Here is a 19,812-nt window from a genome sequence, read left to right on the forward strand (position 1 = left end):
AAGAGCTGAATTCCTCTTCAATTTTTGCTGGATATAAAGCATCACCGATCCATAGTGGATATCCCTACAATCCGATTATACTTCCCGACATTAAACCATTTACAATTATACTCGTTGTTCAGATCATCCAGAATTGCAATGTCACACTCGTTCAAATCAATTAAGTGTTATGAGCACTGATGATGGAGGACATGTCACTGATTGTCAAATTGTGTATGAAAAACAGAGGCTTACTGTTCTACAGTCTCCCAGTGAGCCAATGCTCTTAGCAGCTCCACACAGTTCTGTTTCTGGGCTGAAGCATAATGCTGCTGCATTGTGGTGGCATCAGTTCAAACATCAAACCATTTAAATTCATACAAGCATCACTTTTCCTCAAACCAACGTGATGTTTTCTGTCTGAGACGATATCTAGATTGATGCAAAGACTAACCTTAAGGTGTCTGGGGGAAGAGTTGCTCCTCACATTTTCAGATTATTTTCAAATGCCCAATACCTGCCTTCCAGCTCACACTGACTGAATCAGATAAGTTTTCAATCCAGGACTTTGTCAAAGCGTCGACTAATGCTGCTTCAGTTTGCTGTTTGCTGGAGGAGGAATCCCTGTTATTTCTGTTCAGTCACAGCTCCACAGCTTCATCATGTTTGTGTTTCTCTCTTTGCTTTCTGTTCATTTTTTTTTTTTTTTTTGTCATACACTGACACAGTAAGTCACACATAGTGAAGAGCGCACAGTAAGAGCTCAGGTTATTTTGTTATTTACCTTCATCACTCCCTCTGTGTCCTCCTCCTCTGGGAGTGCAGTGCTGCCTTTGCTGTCCAAGGTGCTGAATGGCATCAGGTAAAACTCCTGTGAGTTCAATTAAAGCTCTTTGAAGAGACACCTCCATCCACTACAGAGATTATTTCTGTGATGATGTGTTCACAAAGTGTTCATTCACACTAACCTGCAGCAGGACACCCATCATAACAGGAATGTCCTCACAAAATAAAACTTTGGTGGCTTATGTTTATTATGCACATAGTCCTCTATTGATGAGTTTTATCCTTTACACACTTTATACAATATACTTTCATATTACAAATGTATAAACAAAATCAGTCGGAATGAAGACGTTATATATTAAGTCACATAAAAGTGTATTTAATTGATCCTTCAGTTTATGATGCTACTCCCTTAACTGATGGACTGTAATGCAGCCATGGAAAATCCTGAAACCATTTCTGCTGGAATGTCAATGTTTTGTGTGCAAGAGTTTGTGTTTCTATAAATTGTGGGTGCGGTTGGTACGGTTCTGTGCAGTCACTGAGGTCTGAGCTCCCTGTTGTACTTTTGTCCCCTGTCCTTGTGCAGCTGCTGGTAGAGGGCTGCTCATCATGACCTGCTGTGCCCCTTCCCTCTCTACTCAGACCTTCCACCACTGTCCCTGAGTCTGTGCATTCTGCTTCCTAAAATAGAAACATAATTTTCCAAACTCACAACTACCCACAACATACAATTGTTAGTCTAAATAAGAGTTCTCCTTACTTCATAAAACTACACAAAAGTAAAAAAAAAACTTACCTGAGACTCTGTGTCTCTGCTTGATTGGCTCTGTCTCTCTGTGCCCAGCTCTATACTTTGACTTTGCTGTGCCTAATGAAACCATTATAAAACATCTCCATAAGCATCTCATTCCTCTATATGAATATTTTTCAAAAAACCTCAATATTATTAGTATCTTTTTACTTACTTGGCGTTTCGGTGCACTGAAAAATGACCGAATGTCATTACATTTTCTTTTTTCTGCCATTTCAAATGCCTGGCTGCATGCACACACAAACACACACACACACACACACACACACACACACACACACACACACACACGCATAGATCAAGGAGAGAACAACTACCAACTATGGATAATCAGCCTAGTTTTAATTTTCCTTTAGTTCATAAAAAATGTGTTGGCATGAATGTGGAAGCGACTCGTCCACAGGACTATGAACTCAATATTCATTATATCAATATACATTTATATCCAAATAAATGGAAAAATGTTGATTTTAATTGTAGGACAATAAGGGGTGTAAATTAACAGTCAGAATATAATTTGAAACATCTAAGTCAAAGTCACAACTACTTTATCTTTAAATGAATGAATCTAGAATAGAACATAGAACTCAAATAAATAATGGCCTACGTTAATGAATTCATAAATCCAGACATTATTGCTCTAGAGGCATCTTAGATAGTTTAATAATGTGTCATAAATGAGAGGACGAGGATGTCAGCATGTCACCTGTCTGTCTTATCACAGCCAACAACTTTATGGAAGGGGGGGACATGACCCCTGCGTCCCCCCGGGATTTGCGCCTATGGCTAAACGTAATCACTGTATCTATCCCTCCCACACAGAACACACACTCACTGAGGAAGCTGGTAACCACAGTCTAAACCCAGGATACAGAGGTTCAGTGAATGTGTTGTTGTTGAAGGTGTGGAGGTGGATCAGTGAGTCAGAGGAGACTCTGTAGAAGGACAGAGAGCCAGCTGGACAGTCTACATACACTGCTACTCTGCCAGAGTCAGAGGACGGGGAGAGAGGGAGGAATGTTTCTTTGCAGCCATGACGGACAGAGTAACGTTTATCAGAGCAGCTCAGACTCCAAGACTGATCATTATATCCAAACATACAGTCATAACTGTCTCCTTTCTTTCTGATTCCTCTGTAACTCACTGATATATTAACCCATCCTTTCCACTCCACCTCCCAGTAACAGCGACCAGTCAGACCATCTCTACACAGCAGTTGATGACAGTGATCAAATCTGTCTGGATGATCAGGATATGACTGATCCTCTCCCACACGTGTCACCTTCCTGTTGTTGTCAGACAGTCTGAGCTCTCTGTGAGCTGTGTTTGAGTCCAGAGTGAGTTCACAGAAATCTGATGGAGAGAAAAAGACACAACACAGTAGCAGTTTATCATCAGACACACCTGAAGGCTTCATTCTTTGTAAGCTGACAGTCTGCTGTTTGCTCATCAGGAGTCAAACTGATTCCACACTTACACTTCTTCAGACCAGGTTTTAACCACCGCTGTCCACCATGGTCCACCCTGGAAGAAGAAACACAGTCAGAGTGATTTTCTGTCCAACATGAGTCCTAACTGCTGCTCAACATGAAGCAGTGATCCTCAGTTTGTCCCTGTGACAGAGAAACAAGCTCAAAACCCAACTATGCCCATCACTCTGTCACTTTTTTTCTGACAGTGGTGAGCTCCTTGGAGAAAAAGAAGAATTGGGATTTCTATATTATTACTTTAGATATAGAAAATTAATCATAGGGTTGTTTCTGCATTGATGGTCTTCTGCTGCTCTGTGTGTTTCCTGCTTCACATCCAATCATTACTCTAAAAATTATCCAACATATTCAGTGTTTGCACCTTGTTGTCTGGTTTTACCTCAGTGTGTCCAGTCTGCAGAGGGGATCCTCAAGTCGTGCAGAAAGCTGCTCCACTCCTGAGTCTCCTGGATGATTGTAGCTCAGGTCCAGCTCTCTCAGGTGTGAGGGGTTGGAGCTCAGAGCTGAGGCCAGAGAAGCACAGCCTCTCTGTGTGATCAGACATCCTGACAGTCTGAGGTTAGAAAAAGAATCAGGCAATAAGAAGAAATTGATTGATTATCACTATATATTTGACACACAAAGATCTGACCTGAGAGTTTCGAGTTTGCAGTGTGGACTCTTCAGTCCGGCAGACAAAGTAGCCACTCCTGAATCCTGCAGGTCATTGTGGCTCAGGTCCAGGTCTCTGAGCCTGGAGGACTGTGAACTGAGGACTGAGGACAGAGCTTCACAGCTTCTCCCTGACAGGTTACATCCACTCAGCCTGAAGACGATCATGGAAAGAGAACAAACAGATAGTTTCAGGGTCATGAACAGAATAATCTCTGTTTCAAATGTCTCACTCATTCACTCATTCACTCATTCACTCATTCACTCATTCACTCACACAGCTTTGTTTGCAGCTCTGATCACTGGCAGCAACCTCAGAAGAGCCTCCTCTGAAGCAGAGTATTTCTTCAGGTCACACTCGTCCAGATCTTTGTCTGAGGACAGTAAGATGAAGGCCAGAGCTGACCACTGAGCAGGAGACAGTCGATCTGTGGACAGACGTCCTGATCTCAGGGTCTGTTGGATCTGCTCCTCTAGAGAACGATCATTCAGTTCATTCAGACAGTGGAACAGGTTGATGCTTTTCTCTGCAGACACATCTTCACTGATCTTCTTCTTGATGTATTCAACTGTTTTCTGACTGGTCTGTGAGTCACTTCCTGTCTGTGTCAGCAGACCTCTCAGGAAACTCTGATTGGTCTGCAGAGAGAGACCCAGGAGGAAGCGCAAGAACAGGTCCAGGTGTCCGTTTGGACTCTGTAGGGCCTTGTCCACAGCACTCTGATGGAGGTGTTCCAGTTCAGATTGGTCTCTGAAGGTCTCAGGGATCAGGGATGTTGATTGTTCTTCTTCCATTAGGTTGAGTCCAGACTTGGTGAAGGTCAGATGGACGTGAAGAGCAGCCAGAAACTCCTGAACGCTCAGATGGATGAAGCAGAACACCTTGTCCTGGTACAGTCCTCTCTCCTCTCTAAAGATCTGTGTGAACACTCCTGAGTACCAAGAGGCTGCTCTGATGTCCATGCCACACTCTGTCAGGTCTGATTCATAGAAGATCAGGTTTCCTTTTTGCAGCTGCTCAAAAGCCAGTTTTCCCAGAGACTCCATCATCTCCCTGTTCTCTGGACTCCAGAGAGGATCAGTCTCAGCTCCTCCATCATACTTGATGCTCTTCACTTTGGACTGAACCACCAGGAAGTAGATGTACATCTGAGTCAGGGTCCTGGGCAGCTGTCCCCCCTCTCTGGTCTTCAGCAGATCCTCCAGAACTGTAGCAGTGATCCAGCAGAAGACTGGGATGTGGCACATGATGTGGATGCTTCTGGATGTGTTGATGTGGGAAATGATTGTACTGGCCTGCTCCCCATCTCTGAATCTCCTCCTGAAGTACTCCTCCTTCTGAGGGTCACTGAACCCTCTGACCTCTGTCACCACGTCAACACACTCAGGAGGGATCTGATTGGCTGCTGCAGGTCGTTTGGTTATCCAGAGGTGAGCAGAGGGAAGCAGGTTCCCCCTGATGAGGTTTGTCAGCAGCACATCCACTGAGGTGGACTCTGTACCATCAGTCAGGACCTGGTTGTTGAGGAAGTCCAGAGGAAGTCGACACTCATCCAGACCGTCAAAGATGAACAGGGCCTGGAACTCTTCAAACCTGCAGAGTCCTGCTTCTTTGGTTTGAGGGAAGAAGTGATGAACTAGTTCCACCAAGCTGAACTTTCTCTCTTTCAGCACATTCAGCTCTCTGAAAGGGAATGGAAATGTGAACTGGATGTCCTGGTTGGTTTTGTCTTCAGCCCAGTCCAGAATGAACTTCTGTGTTAAGACTGTTTTCCCGATGCCAGCCACTCCCTTTGTCAGCACTCTTCTGATTGGTTCCTGTCTTCCAGGTGGGCCTTTAAAGAGCTCTACTTGTCTTATGCTTGTTTCTGCTCTGTCTGGTGTACCGGATGCTGCTTCAATCTGTCTGACCTCATGTTCCTCATTGACCTGTCCAGTCCCTCCCTCTGTGATGTAGAGCTCTGTGTAGATCTGGTTCAAAAGGGTTGGGTTTCCTGCTTTAGCAATCCCCTCAAACACACACTGAAACCTCTCCTTCAGCCCAGACTTCAGCTTACATCTGCACTCGGCAGCAGTTCCTGAATGAAGAAAACAAAATGTAATGAAGTATGTGAAGCTACAATTAGTCTGATGAGTTTAGACTTTCAGACATCAGGATGGATTTGATTTGTTTCCTCTCTGAAATCTCTTCAGTTCATCAGTTGCGAACAGTTTGTCACAGCTCATAGATGTGACACAAATGTGTTCATCATATTAGAGCATCAAAGCATTCTGAGTAATCTGGACTCAGAACTCTCTGGATCTTTTTCAGCTCACTCTTTACAAAGCTGATGATGTTTTCCTGGAGCAGCTGGAACGGGAGAAAATGTCAGGTTGAACATGAGGAAGGTCAGATCAGATCATGTGTGACAGACAGAAAGCGTGCTGGTCTGCAGAGTGCACAAAGCTTCTTCAGGTCTTAGTCTGTGGATGGTCCCGTGTTCTACAAATCAGGTTCTATGAAATGAACTGTGCTGCCAAAGTCTGAGTTTGTGTGAGATCAACATCCAGCATGACCTCTGACCTCTGGGTGTGGGCTGCTTAGAAATGGGCAGCTTCATCCAATCAGCCAAACACAGATTGTGAAGAGAATTCAGGCAGAGATGATGTTTGCAGTGTTACCAGGAAACTATTCAGAAAGCTCCAAACAGATAAGTGTGTGCTCTGAGGCTCAGGAGGAGCTGTGTTTGTACATTTACCCACCATCAATATGAAGTCCAGCTGTGTTTGATGCTGTTGGGAAGACTGACCAATAGGAGCCTCTGTTCCCTGAACTCTGTGGAACAAACACAAGATCATGCAGTGTGTATAAAAGAATGACACACAGTGTTTGACACATGATCGACTCTATCTGCTGGATCCTCCTACAAACACAGGACACACATGAAGAGACATGCTGAGTCCAGTCCTGTCTGCCTCTCGTCCTGTTTACTGCTGTTGGATCCTGATAGAAACACAAAGACTGAAACATGTTCACCTTCACAGAGAAAACACAGACCACAGCTAGGACCAAATGTTTCACACACAACGGGAAGTTCACTTTGAGGGTCTCACTTTCATCAACACAAATCTCTGCAGATCTGAAATCAGAAGGTCTCCACGTAGAGTTGTCACTCTTTAAGGAGACACAGCTGGGTCCAGGTCCAGGAGAGTCTGGTCTCTCATGTTTGACTCTGACTGAACCACAAACACTGATCAATAAACATGACGACTGAAAATCTTCCAGGTTTAAGTGCTACTGAAAGTTACCACAAACTTTCTTAAGTTTTAAAGTTTTAATTCTGATAAAAAACTTTGTGATGTACAACTTAGAGGCGCACACACACACACACACACACACACACACACACACACACACACACACACACACACACACACACACACACACACACACACACACACACACACAATGAATAATGATGGTGCAGTGATGCTAGTGTATGGACAGTTAGAGATCCTGGTCTCACCTCTGAGCTTTGGTCTGGCACTCATGGTCTCTACACAGATGGAGGGGTTTGGAGGGAGGGGTCCCCTCCCCTCTGTTGTCCTGACTCATAGCAGAGCCTCCACCTTCACACAAACACAATAATATCATCACTCATGACAACAAGCTGTACAGCACAGGACACACACACACTGCTGTCTGACACAGAGTCTTCCCAGATTCCAACACCAGATGGAGCCATATTTTTTTGTTCCTTTTTTTCACAGATTTTACTTCTTGAGGACTCCATAGCTGGTCTGGATCAGAGAAAGTAGAAAATACCTACCAGGTGAAACAAGATTTATTCCCTCCCTTGCATGCAGAAACAAACAAACAAACAAACAAAGAGAGAAACTGCAACTGGTCCTCCTTCATCGTCTCATTGTTATCATCATCAACCTGAGGACTCTGCCTCCTTTTCTTAAATTTGACATATTAAGTTTAAAATGAGGGATGTCCCAATATTACATTTTCACTTCCGATACGATACTGATACTGCAGCATTGAGTATTGGTCGAATATTAATCGGATACGATATCAGCATTAAACATACATACTTTGATTACTTATTTTGTAGTATGTCTGTCATGTTAGAAAAGGCTTGATTAAGTGATATTATTCAAAGAAAGAACAGAAGTCAGCAACAGTAGGTATGAGGAAAATCTGACCCGTTTATTATTAACCAATGGGTAACAGAAACTGCTTATATCGGAGTGCTTATATCAGAGATTGCTGATATCGGACCGATATCCAATATCAATATCGGACTGGGACACCTCTATTCAAAATATACCAACATAAGTTAATAAATTGCTGAAGGATGCTTGAAGAAAGCACAGAGATGCCATAGAACATAATTTATTCCACTAGACTCCAGGAAACTTTGGGACACCCTGATGGCTGCCACTAATATGACAACGAAGAGGAGGCACATCATAACAAAGAATGAATTCAGCAGAGCTAACAATCTAAATAATTTTTCATGGGTTGAATAGGATTTTTATTTGGAATTTATCAGTGTAGGGTGGAGCTTCTAGAGTCTACAATTTCATGAGGAAATCCTGCCCATCAAGTGTAGTGGGCTTCAAGAAACTATAGGACAAAGACTTACAGAAAGGAAAAAGCAATAAAATCTAGGCAATATAGTTGTGACCTGGTCCAAGTTATCAGGAGAAGCACAAACTTGTTTAATTAGTTATAAATTTATAAATATATTACAAAATTCCTTAGAAGAAACTGGGTGCCAAGCAAGATATCTTTATATATATATATATATATATATATATATATATATATATATATATATATATATATATATATATATATATATATATATATATATATAGGATAGATAAAAATCTACAAGGACATTAGCTCATCATGTGACGCACCCTCATGGTGATATATATATATATAAACACTTTTTGGACAGTCCAGTCTTTTCCTTGTTTATGAAGTCATAAAAAGATGGGATGATGTTACATACAATAAATTTGTGAGTTTGAAGGACTTTGCTTTTCAATGAGCCATAGAAGTAAATACCTTATCACAGTCAGAGACAAGGCAAGTAGTGAAAAAGTTTTACTAACTATGTTCTTAAATACAAAACTATTAGTTTATCTGTGATCAGCATAGCACAGTGATTCCTAACCTGTGGTGAAGTAAAAATATATGGTGTAAAGTTTAATCATCCCCTTTTTTAAAGTAGTTTCAGTAGTCTAATGTACCACGGCCTACATACATTTTTAATGGGCACCATTTGTTTTATGTAACCTAAGGTGGATGTTCATACAGTAAGGAGATATGTTGATTTTAGATTGAGCTCTCACTGTGTTTTTAAAACTCAATATTCAAAATCAAGACTTATTTCAGCTTAAACTCAATAGTAAGGTTTGAATTGTTCAGAGAGCTCTTCCTGGAGTGATTTTACAACTTCTTTGAGCGGTTTATCCCTAACTTGTGAAAAGAGTCAAAATGTTTCCATTGTTCAGAGAAGATGATCATAAAACAATAAAACCAACTGCCTTATAAAGGCATGTTTTATTACATCAGTAAAAAAAAAACATTTTGTAATTTTTTTAAATTTACCTTGTGATCATACTCATGGGAATTTATAAGGACAGTTCAGGTTTACCTGGTAAAATAGCATACAAGTATCATGTAAATATGTGACAAGTCACACTAATCACAGAGACAACATGTGGTTTGACCTCATCCTGTGTCCTGTACACAGTTTAATTAAAGTACTACATATCTTCTTGTTTCTTCATTCATCTGATCCACCATTTCAGCCACAAAAAACAGCACTTCTCTCTCACTACCATCTGAACTGTTCTCAGGTCAGTTTAACAGATGATCAGACATGTTAAACAGTGTGTGTTACTTTACTTTACCAGGGGTGGAAATGATCTGCTGGAAGTGGAGCAGTGAAGGTGAAATGAAGCAGCAGTTTCAAACAGGAAACAAGCAGAGAGAGAAAAAATATGGAAGTGACAGCAGGAGGTTTCCAGCACTCTGATCTTTCACATGTAGTCCAAACTCTCTGAGTTCATCTTCACTCTGAAGTGTTTTTGAAGGAGAACGGGGCAGCTCTAGACTTTGGACTGAAGCAGCAGAACAACTGCAATGAAACATAAACAGTCCTCACTGACTTTAACCCAATGAAAAAAAAAAATCAGAGAAATATGCTGAAAGAGTTCAGTGTATGAGACCTTAAAAAAAAAAAGGTCAAAATTGTATCCTCTATCAGTTTGATTTTTACAATCAGCAAGTCAAATACAGTATGTGTTCAGACTGTAGGCAGTCTCTCACACAGATACACTCAGTGTGTGTTCCAGCAGAGTTTGTGAAGACTGTGGACAGATACTCTCTTCAAGTTTAAGAGTGGGAGTAGAAGTAGCTCTGTGACTGTACTCCAGCAGAAGTAAAAGTTCCTTTAATTACTTTTGACTTAAGTTTGACAATGCTTTGTACATTTAAAGTTCATGTGGTCTAAAGAAACTATTTTTCTGTATTTCAATACTGAGTGTCTTGAGTTTGAGAAAACAATAAACAAAAATACATTTCTTATTTATGGTAAAATCAAATGTATTTTGTCTTGTTTTATGTGTGTCTCTTAAACAAATAAGACCGTCACAATAAGAGTAACATATAAATTCCAGTACAAGATAGACTAAGCTTTCTTTACAATGAAAAAAACAAACAAACTTGTGATTATTGGTATCGGTATCGGCCAAAAGGGGTTTCGATATATCGGCAAAAATCCAATATCGTAATATCCAAAAAAAAAAATATATATATATATATATATATATATATATATATATATATATATATATATATATATATATATATATATATATATATATATATATATATATATATATATATATATATATACATACATATATAGACTTTTTTTTCCAGCACTCTGATCTTTCACATGCAGTCCAGACTCGCTGAGTTCATCTTCACACTGACTGACTTTAACCCAATAAAAAAAAATAACAGAGAAATATGCTGAAAGAGCTCAGTGTATGAGACCTTTGCAAAAACAAAAGTCAAAATTAGAAGTAGAAGTAGCTCTGTGACTGTACTCCAGCAGAAGTAAAAGGTCCTTTATTTACTATTGACTTAAGTATGACGTATTGAGCACTTCTTTGTAAAGTGGGTAATGAGGCGGGGTTAAACTTCTAAAAAATGATCTCAGCTCTCTGTGTGGTGCTAAAATGAAAGGGGGCTATTCATCCCAATCCAATTAATGAAACGTTATCTGTGTAAAAAGAATGATGACATCCTCACTAAAACATTTACTCAGCCTTGACCAGGTGAACACAAGGTGCATCATGAAAATCATCAAACATGACAAAGAGCTCACTCTAGTAGGACAACCTGTTACAGCACACACTGAATACAGAGGCTCTTACAGGAGAAACATTTTCATTCAGCAAATGATACACACCTTTTCTCTTTAGCTCATAGCCTCACCTAGAAGATTTCATATTATTAGTCCTGTTTCCACTGAAATATGTCACACTGTATCTTCTTCACCACAGTGCAATCTGTCCAAGTTTCTTCAACCACATATTTATAATGAAGGGAATAAACATTTTCCACTGTGAAGCGCTCACCATAGAAGAGCCAAAGAGCTCTGCTGCAGGAGGTGTAACACAGCCCAAAGCATTTCTGACCTGCTGCTTTCTTTTTTTCTAATACACATTTAAGTGTATTAACATTTCCCATAGGAAAATATATTAATTACAGATTTGTTAAGGAGAAAATTCATCAACAAAGGATTCATTTAAGTGTATTAGTGCTCAAGAGACATAAAACCCCCACATTTTTAAACGGTTTATAGAAATACTAACATAGATAAGAGGAGAGAAAAATCTGATGAGTCATTTATCACTGTGCTGGGGTATGAGTGATTCAAGAATATAGTTGTTTAACAGATCCAGTGGGTGGCCTGCTGCAGGTCAATGTGTGGAAACACTTTGTGATCATATCTGCCGTGGGGTAAATGAGGTGGCTCTTTGAAGAGCTTTGACAGCGACAGCAACGTTACACTCCCAGAGGAAGAGGACACAGAGGGAGTGAAGAGAAAACTTTCTGTGAACGAAGGGAAATAACAAAAAACAACAGGTAAAGAATCACCGGTTTCCGCTGTTACTGTCGACTCAACACCATGCATAAGTTACTGTGTGACCGATGTAAACAAAGAGAGACACACAAACATTTTGAAGCTGTTTTAACAGCTAAGATAAAACAGGATTCCCTTCTCCAGTCAAAACTGAAGCAAACATTTCATGGTGTATCTGACTCCTTGCTTGAAATTTTACAACAGTTCATAGTCTACAGTCAGTAAAAGCAACAGCAGGTGTGTGAGCCACAAAAAAAGGATGGTCTCCTTCTTAAGTTACCACAGGATTTTTCTTTTTCTGTGGCTTAGAAAGTATTTACTGCTTCTTGGACAAAACCTCATTAGAACATAAAACAATTCATTTATTGCAGAAAAAATTCTGCGGTAGTCAGTTTTCTATTTGAAATTGAAGACTCATTGCAGGAGTTACAAAGCACCACTGTGTGGCAGCATTGGGCTGTTTCGTGGAGCGGTGCTTAGGACGTGTGGAGGAGAGCTCTTTCCTGTCTACTTAACCTGTATTTACTGTTTCTTCAGCGTTGGAGTAAATACCTTTGATTTAACATTTAGTGATAATGGGTTAGAGTTCATTATTAGTTGACCATAGTAGTTCACGATGCTGAAATTGTTCAATGATTTTTTTGTTGCATTTTGAATGTCTTTGTGACAATTCCGTTTGATTTGTATTTTCAGCAGGATTGGGCTCTCTTGTTGGTGTAGTGGCTCTTAAAAGAGCCTTTGTGTTGTTGTTGTTGTTATTGAGCTGCAGACAGTCTAAGCTCTCTCTCCACGGATGCGGCGGGCCAGCTGGATGTCTTTGGGCATGATGGTGACTCTCTTGGCGTGGATGGCGCACAGGTTGGTGTCCTCGAACAGCCCCACCAGGTAAGCCTCGCTGGCCTCCTGCAGAGCCATGACAGCAGAGCTCTGGAAGCGCAGGTCGGTCTTGAAGTCCTGAGCGATTTCTCGGACCAGGCGCTGGAAGGGCAGCTTGCGGATGAGCAGCTCGGTGGATTTCTGGTAGCGGCGGATCTCCCGGAGAGCCACGGTCCCGGGCCTGTAACGGTGAGGCTTCTTGACGCCACCGGTGGCCGGGGCGCTCTTCCGGGCAGCCTTGGTGGCCAGCTGCTTCCTGGGAGCTTTGCCTCCGGTGGATTTCCGAGCGGTCTGCTTGGTTCTTGCCATGCTGTCTTCTTTCTCTGACTTGGAGAAATATACGAAGCAGAGCGGAGCCTTGCTGCTCTTAAAGCGGAGGAGCGGCTGTGAAACGGTGACGCTGCTTGAGAGCTCCGGCTGCTGATTGGTGAGAGGCCGCTCCTGGAGCTCAGCCCCGCAGAGGAGGGGGACAGAGCCCCCGCCTCAGGCTCTGCTCCCCCGCCTCTTTACTGCTTGGTGCGCCGGGGAAATGCGCGCGCTCTCAGCCTATATCAGGGGGTCTTTGAGCCGAAGGACACATCACTTCTCTGAGTCCAGACTTACGAAAGACCAAGCATGAGTGGAAGAGGCAAAACCGGCGGCAAAGCCAGAGCTAAGGCTAAGACCCGTTCATCCCGTGCCGGGCTCCAGTTCCCCGTGGGTCGTGTCCACAGGCTGCTGCGGAAAGGAAACTATGCTCAGCGTGTTGGAGCCGGTGCCCCCGTCTACCTGGCGGCTGTGCTGGAGTACCTGACCGCTGAGATCCTGGAGTTGGCCGGAAACGCCGCTCGTGACAACAAGAAGACCCGTATCATCCCCCGTCACCTGCAGCTGGCTGTGCGCAACGACGAGGAGCTCAACAAGCTGCTGGGCGGAGTGACCATCGCTCAGGGCGGCGTGCTGCCCAACATCCAGGCTGTCCTGCTGCCCAAGAAGACCGAGAAGGCCGCCAAGAAGTAAAGTCTCATACCAGACAGCTAACAACACAAAGGCTCTTTTAAGAGCCACCCACCTCCACCAGAGAGACAATTTCCTACCCAGAGTACCAGAGAGTCAAGGCTACACTGAAGAATGCAGTCAGACAAACTCATAATTAATCCATTGAGATTAATAGACCTACACTGATCACTGATCTGCGGCTAATTCGGTTTCATACATTTTGAATTGATCTAATAATGTTCCTAAAAAGAAAACATACAAATTTCAAAGGTTCCCACTAAATTCCATTGTAAATTTATTTGGGATGTTTTGGACCTATGGAAAAGAATCTATGCAGCTCATAGAAATAAGAAAGGGGAAAAAAAAGATGGTTGGTGCCGGGCAAAAAAAAAGAAAAAGAAAAAAAGTACATACTAACTACATGGCATAGCAAATAAAAAACACACTTACTTCAAAGAAATAGCACAGAAGCACTCGGGTCATTTTGGACCCATGTTGTGCAATGAAAGGGAAGTGGTTCAAAAAGTATTTTTATTCAAAAATTAAGAACAGAAAAACGAAAAGAAGTAAGAATTATGTTTGAAAATAAACAAATAAATAAAAACTTCACAGAGAAATTCCTCAAACACCGATTAAAAAAGAAATGAGTAATTGCAAAGATATTGCACATAAAGTTCAGTTCAGTCACTTTGGACCCATGAGGTTCATCAAAGGGCTACTTAAAGACTAACTAGTAAACAAATAATCTTATAATGATGCATTTTACTGGTGAAGTCATCCCTGTGCTTCTTCAGGTCACAAAATAAACAGAGAGCAGGTTTTCTTCAGGTGAAAGTTTTTTTTTAAGCAGGTTAAAAACACAGACAAAGCTCTGTTACTGTTGTTAATGTTTGGGTTATTACAGTGCACATGTTCAGACACACAAACAGCTGTTAGAGCTGACTGACAGATGATCCAGAGGTGATCAGCTGACGCCATCATCACTAAAAGATGTTGCTTCATATGACCCTTTTTTTAAACACTGAATCTTTTACCCTTCCTCTTGTGTTAGGATCGCCGCCGACCCGTTTTAGTTTTTAAATGCATAAAAGAATCACTTAAATTATTTTTATTGCATCAGGGCTTTTTGACTTTGTCAGGAACCTTGATTTCAACAAAATTCAACAAAAAACATTTTTTTCACTACATTATAAAATGCTCTGGTTGAAATGATATCCTTTGTAGTGTTAGGGTCGGTTTTGACCCGGTTATAAAAATGAGATTACAAAGCAATTTTTAGAGCCAAAATAGAAATCCTAAGTGTACTGTCAGCTAACACACTTAGAGCCACCTCCTCTCCCAATCATGTGAGCTTCAGGCAAGGCTCATTTGTCCAGTATTGATGCAAGAAAAAAAAAAAACAAACAAAGATGGCATGTCCACCATGTCAGGTCACTTCACTCATTTGACTTGCAGAGGGCACGTCCCCAATTTGCAGCATACAAAAATGAAAAGAAGGGTCATGGTGCGTGAAACTCTAGATTCTATTTTTGGAGAAAATGAGGAAGAAGACACAGATCAGCATAGCGATGCAGAGGAGCAAGTTTCTGAGGAAGAGGAGCATATAGAGTAGCAGCCAGAAGACACAGACACATCTGAGTCTGATGAGGAGGTCACTTGTGCTGAGGCTGCTCCTGTTGAACTTTGCAAGACAAAAAATGTAGGATCTTTTGGAGTTTGGTACCTCAACATGCAAAGTAATAAATGATTAATGATTTTATTGGTTTTTATTTGTTTCAACTTCTAAATTAATATTTTGTGTTATGACCTGTTCTGTGTTTCAACATGTTCATATTAAAGTCCTATTGCTGACATTTTTTTGTTGTTTTTTCAACATCTATGTTGTTATGGGTTGAAAATGAGCCATAACACCATAGATGTAACATCTATGGTGTTATGGCTCATTTTCAACCCATAACAATAGTTAATTATTTTAAAATGAAAAAATAAATCAGGCAAATTGATTACAGAGATGTGTTCTATACCCCTTAGTAATATTCAGGGAACACAACATCCTTTCATTCATTTCTATGATTCTCTTGAGGTTAATTTTTCTTTCTTTTTTTTTTCAAATTGAAATCAGGAGGTATACTTGTAAAAAATGAGCCCAGAGGCCCACAACAAAAATATTAAACACAACATGTTCATGGATATGGAAGCCTAACAAGGTAACCAAGAGATGAGGAAAGAACTGATGATAAGTTTTTGTTTTGTATTTTAAAGCTGATATAAGACACGGGTGGAAACCCACCTGTTAACACCGGAGATGGTAACAGAAAACTACCACAGGAGGAAGGTTAAGATGATTTTTAATGCTGTATTTTTTGGAGTTTGAAGTTTCATAAAACTTTTAAAAACTGAATATTTTGAGACATGATTTTCTTTTACACTGACTCTAGTAACACAGAACCTAAGGAGAACGTCAGCCTGTGGTTATCTAAAGGTAAGAACCAAATCAGGATCTAACCTTTAGAGAAGGTTCCTCTTGTTAACACTGAAACCTAACAAAGCCTGATGTTCCCTAAACATTAAGGAACCTTAAAGTTTTTGTTTGATCTGAGAACAATGAGTAACTGTAGTGCCACAGTGTAATAATCCTGAGTGTGGCTTTGGAAACTAGAGGATGGATAAACATTTTCTTCTTCATCATCATTCATCTGAAAATGATTATCTACACATTACCATGGATGCTCAGAGTTTGGACCAATGTTGCTTTTAGTTTTTATTTTATTTCTATATAGCTTTAATATTCAGTTTGAAATGCACTCTGTCATATGAAACTAAAATTTGAAAAAACTTTAATATTTGTTGTAAGCTCAGTGTCCCTTAAACACTGTGTCATACTGTTGCAGAAAATCCACTAAAGACAGGCTTTAATATAAAGTTCATACCTGGGGGAAAACTGCTAAAAAAGCAAACAAACAATCAAACAAACAAACAGATACTCAGTTTTATAACAGAACACATCTGATTTAGGATTTAAAACCAACTGCTTAATCAATTCGAAGTTTTTCAACATTGAAACCGAATCAAAGGAAGTAAAAATAATAGGTGTTGGAAATATGAAGTTTTTTTTAAAATACAAAGTCTGATTTTGATGCTAAAATAAAAAAAAAAAGTGTTAGAAATTCACATTCATTTTTGAGAATGTGTGCTCAACGCTGGGGAAAAGTAAACCCTGATTATTAGTAAGAATTTGGAGCTGTATGTTCGAGGAATAAATCTCAAATAAATCAGACCAGATAATAATCTGACAAACTGCACAAAGCTTTTATCACAGGAGGAAAATGATCTCCAAAGCCTTCTGTGCTTTCTAAAAGTCTGATGCAGCTGCTGAAAACTTGCTTTTCCTTTTTTCAAACTCTTCTTATCATTCTCTGTCCTGCTTTTACTCAGAATCAGGACACGAAGACAAATCACTTTGTCAGGACGCACAAAGAAATTTGGCGCACGGCGCACAGATGAAGCGGGAACCGCGCAAGAATTTGAGACAAAGCCGAAACCTCCCCCCTCAGTTCGGACCCCAGTCCAAACTCCAGTCCCAGCCAATCCTGCATGAGCTGCAGCACGGCTTTATCTGCATGGAGGAGCCTTTAATAAAGCGTCCCCCGCTCGAACTCCTCATAGTCTGAGTGATCGGCCAGCAAACATGCCTGAGACAGTGAAAGCGCCCAAGAAGGGCTCCAAGAAAGCCGTGTCTAAAGCCACCAAGAGCGGCAAGAAGAGGAGGAGGACTAGGAAGGAGAGCTACGCCATCTACGTGTACAAGGTCCTGAAGCAGGTCCACCCCGACACCGGGATCTCGTCCAAAGCTATGGGCATCATGAACTCGTTCGTCAGCGACATCTTCGAGCGCATCGCCGGTGAGGCCTCTCGTCTGGCTCACTACAACAAGCGCTCCACCATCACGTCGCGGGAGATCCAGACCGCCGTCCGCCTGCTGCTGCCCGGTGAGCTGGCCAAGCACGCCGTGTCCGAGGGCACCAAGGCTGTGACCAAGTACACCAGCTCCAAGTAAACAGCTCTGCTGACAACACCACCCAACGGCTCTTTTAAGAGCCACCCACTCACCTCTAAAGAGATCCTCGTACCATTGAGTATGTGACATCTGTTCGTGCTTGTGTCCATAATGTTGATCGAGTGACGACGCTTTTAATTTCCCACGACCTCTTATAAGTAAACGCTCAGTGGGCTCATTCAGATGTGCGTGGATCTGGCGCCTACATCCTGGTTCATATCAGTTAATTATAACTACCCGTCATGGGGATGTCCCGTTAATGAATCCCACGTTAGCATAGAACACTTTGCTCCTAATTCCTGAAAAATACACAGTTCAAATAAAGGTGTAGAACAGATGTGATCTATTTCTGCATGAACCAGATTAATCCCTCTAATATTACTTTGACACACACTTAATCACTCTCTACATTTACGTCGTCTTACCTGGTAATGGATCCATCAAGTTGATGTTTTTAAAATAAATAAATAATAATGAAAAAGGAAACTCGATGTTGACGTTTATTATTGTTATTAGCTAATTAAAAGTGAATCCAAGTCCACAGATATCCACTCAGCACACACGTGTTACACACGTTAAGAAAGGCGCTGGATTGGGCGGAAAATGCGCTGACATGGCAACCTTGCTGACTTGTAGTAAAATCATGATTCAATCATTTAGATTAATACTTGTTGCTGCTCTGTTCTAAAGTAATCAGTGGACGCTGAAACCAAGGGTCTGATGATGACATTTCCAGTATCACTTACTCTCTATTTGCAGTACGATCGCTTTATACATTATCTAATTTCTAATTTATAATCAACACCCATGGAGACTCACTTCTCCCACAAACTAATGCAAAACAAAACAGACAAAAAAAAAAAATTAAATAAAATAAAAAATGAAGAAAGCATCAGATGAGCTGCATTCAGCAGGAAAAGCGCGGACATGGCAACCTTTGCTGAGTAGGACATTGTCATTTAGTGTGAGAGGTGTGTGGCTCTTAAAAGAGCCGTTTTGATTCTTAATTAGATGCTAAGATGATAACAGCTCACTTCTTCTTGGCTGCTGTCTTCTTGGCTTTGGGCTTGGCCACCTTCTTAGCGGGGGCTTTCTTGGCTGCAGGGGCCTTCTTCACAGCCTTCTTGGGGCTCTTAGCGGCCTTGGTCTTCTTGGGACTCTTAGCGGCCTTCTTGGGGCTCTTTGTTGCAGCTTTCTTGGCCGCTGCGGGTTTCTTGGCCTTCTTCGGGGTCGCTGCCTTCTTAACGGCCTTGGGCTTCTTGGCCGCTGCTGCTTTCTTGGCTGCTGGCTTCTTGGCTTTAGGAGCGGCTTTCTTTACGGGCTTCTTGACCTTCTTCTCTGCCACCTTCTTGTTCATCTTGAAGGATCCGGAGGCCCCGGTTCCCTTGGTCTGGACCAGAGTTCCCTTTGCCACAAGGCTCTTGACAGCGGTCTTGACGCGGGCCTTGTTCTTGTCCACATCGTATCCTCCGGCAGCCAGAGCCTTCTTGAGAGCAGCCAGCGACACGCCGCTCCGCTCCTTGGAGGCAGCCACGGCTTTGAGGATGAGCTCGCCCACGCTGGGGCCGCTCTTGGCCGGCTTGCTGCTCTTCTTCTTGGCCGCTTTGGCCGGAGCAGCGGCGGGAGCTGGAGCTACTTCTGCCATAGTTTACTCAGTTCAGTGAACGCAACAGGAGACGTGAGGAGGATTCCCTGGGTGAAGAATTGATAAATCCTGAGCGGGAGGCTGTCCTTAAAGCACACATGAGAACCGTAGAGACTCAAGCAAGCAGCAGCTCGTCCACTCAGTCTGAAAGTCGGACAACTTGTGTTTTCTCTTTCCCTAAAAATGCTCCAAACTAAGTGTTCTTTAAGAGATCGAGGCTGATTGTAAAAGTAGGAGATACTGGAGCTTTTCCTCTTCACACTGAACTCATGTTTGTCTCTCAGGTTGTTGAGCTTTTGTTCAGGGAGACTCCAAACATCACAGATTGATCATGGTGATAGCAGCTGCTCATCGACTTGTCCTTCTCTTTTCTT

At 41.7% G+C, this 19,812-nt stretch overlaps 5 protein-coding genes across 5 annotated transcripts in view; 2 read left to right on the forward strand and 3 right to left on the reverse strand.

Annotated features, from left to right (window-relative positions):
- Nucleotides 1-2,384: 2,384 nt before the first annotated feature.
- LOC141810945 (NLR family CARD domain-containing protein 3-like) overlaps nucleotides 2,385-19,812 on the reverse strand; it is a 482,659-nt gene continuing 465,231 nt past the window's right edge. The window contains 4 exon segments of the mRNA XM_074698813.1: nucleotides 2,385-2,932; nucleotides 3,057-3,103; nucleotides 3,449-3,622; nucleotides 3,701-3,874. Coding sequence (XP_074554914.1) covers nucleotides 2,385-2,932; nucleotides 3,057-3,103; nucleotides 3,449-3,622; nucleotides 3,701-3,874 — 943 coding nt within the window.
- LOC141806230 (histone H3) lies at nucleotides 12,657-13,067 on the reverse strand. The gene has a single exon (XM_074691601.1). The coding sequence runs from the start codon at nucleotides 13,065-13,067 to the stop codon at nucleotides 12,657-12,659; it is 411 nt and encodes a 136-aa protein (XP_074547702.1).
- On the forward strand, nucleotides 13,367-13,757 carry LOC141806411 (histone H2A). Its single transcript, XM_074691934.1, has one exon. The coding sequence runs from the start codon at nucleotides 13,374-13,376 to the stop codon at nucleotides 13,755-13,757; it is 384 nt and encodes a 127-aa protein (XP_074548035.1). The 5' UTR covers nucleotides 13,367-13,373.
- LOC141806579 (histone H2B 1/2-like) lies at nucleotides 17,425-17,793 on the forward strand. Its single transcript, XM_074692178.1, has one exon. The coding sequence runs from the start codon at nucleotides 17,425-17,427 to the stop codon at nucleotides 17,791-17,793; it is 369 nt and encodes a 122-aa protein (XP_074548279.1).
- Nucleotides 18,758-19,478, reverse strand: LOC141806075 (histone H1-like). The gene has a single exon (XM_074691307.1). The coding sequence runs from the start codon at nucleotides 19,436-19,438 to the stop codon at nucleotides 18,824-18,826; it is 615 nt and encodes a 204-aa protein (XP_074547408.1). The 5' UTR covers nucleotides 19,439-19,478; the 3' UTR covers nucleotides 18,758-18,823.

The sequence above is a fragment of the Halichoeres trimaculatus genome, unplaced genomic scaffold (assembly GCF_033239565.1).
Source record: "Halichoeres trimaculatus isolate MK-OKI-2021-1 unplaced genomic scaffold, fHalTri1.1 fHalTri1_scaffold_2, whole genome shotgun sequence".
NCBI classification, from domain to species: domain Eukaryota; kingdom Metazoa; phylum Chordata; class Actinopteri; order Labriformes; family Labridae; genus Halichoeres; species Halichoeres trimaculatus.

Coding starts and splice junctions, on each gene's coding strand:
- LOC141806230 (XM_074691601.1), bottom strand. CDS start 13,067: ATGGCAAGAACCAAGCAGACCGCTCGGAAATCCACCGGAGGCAAAGCT.
- LOC141806411 (XM_074691934.1), top strand. CDS start 13,374: ATGAGTGGAAGAGGCAAAACCGGCGGCAAAGCCAGAGCTAAGGCTAAG.
- LOC141806579 (XM_074692178.1), top strand. CDS start 17,425: ATGCCTGAGACAGTGAAAGCGCCCAAGAAGGGCTCCAAGAAAGCCGTG.
- LOC141806075 (XM_074691307.1), bottom strand. CDS start 19,438: ATGGCAGAAGTAGCTCCAGCTCCCGCCGCTGCTCCGGCCAAAGCGGCC.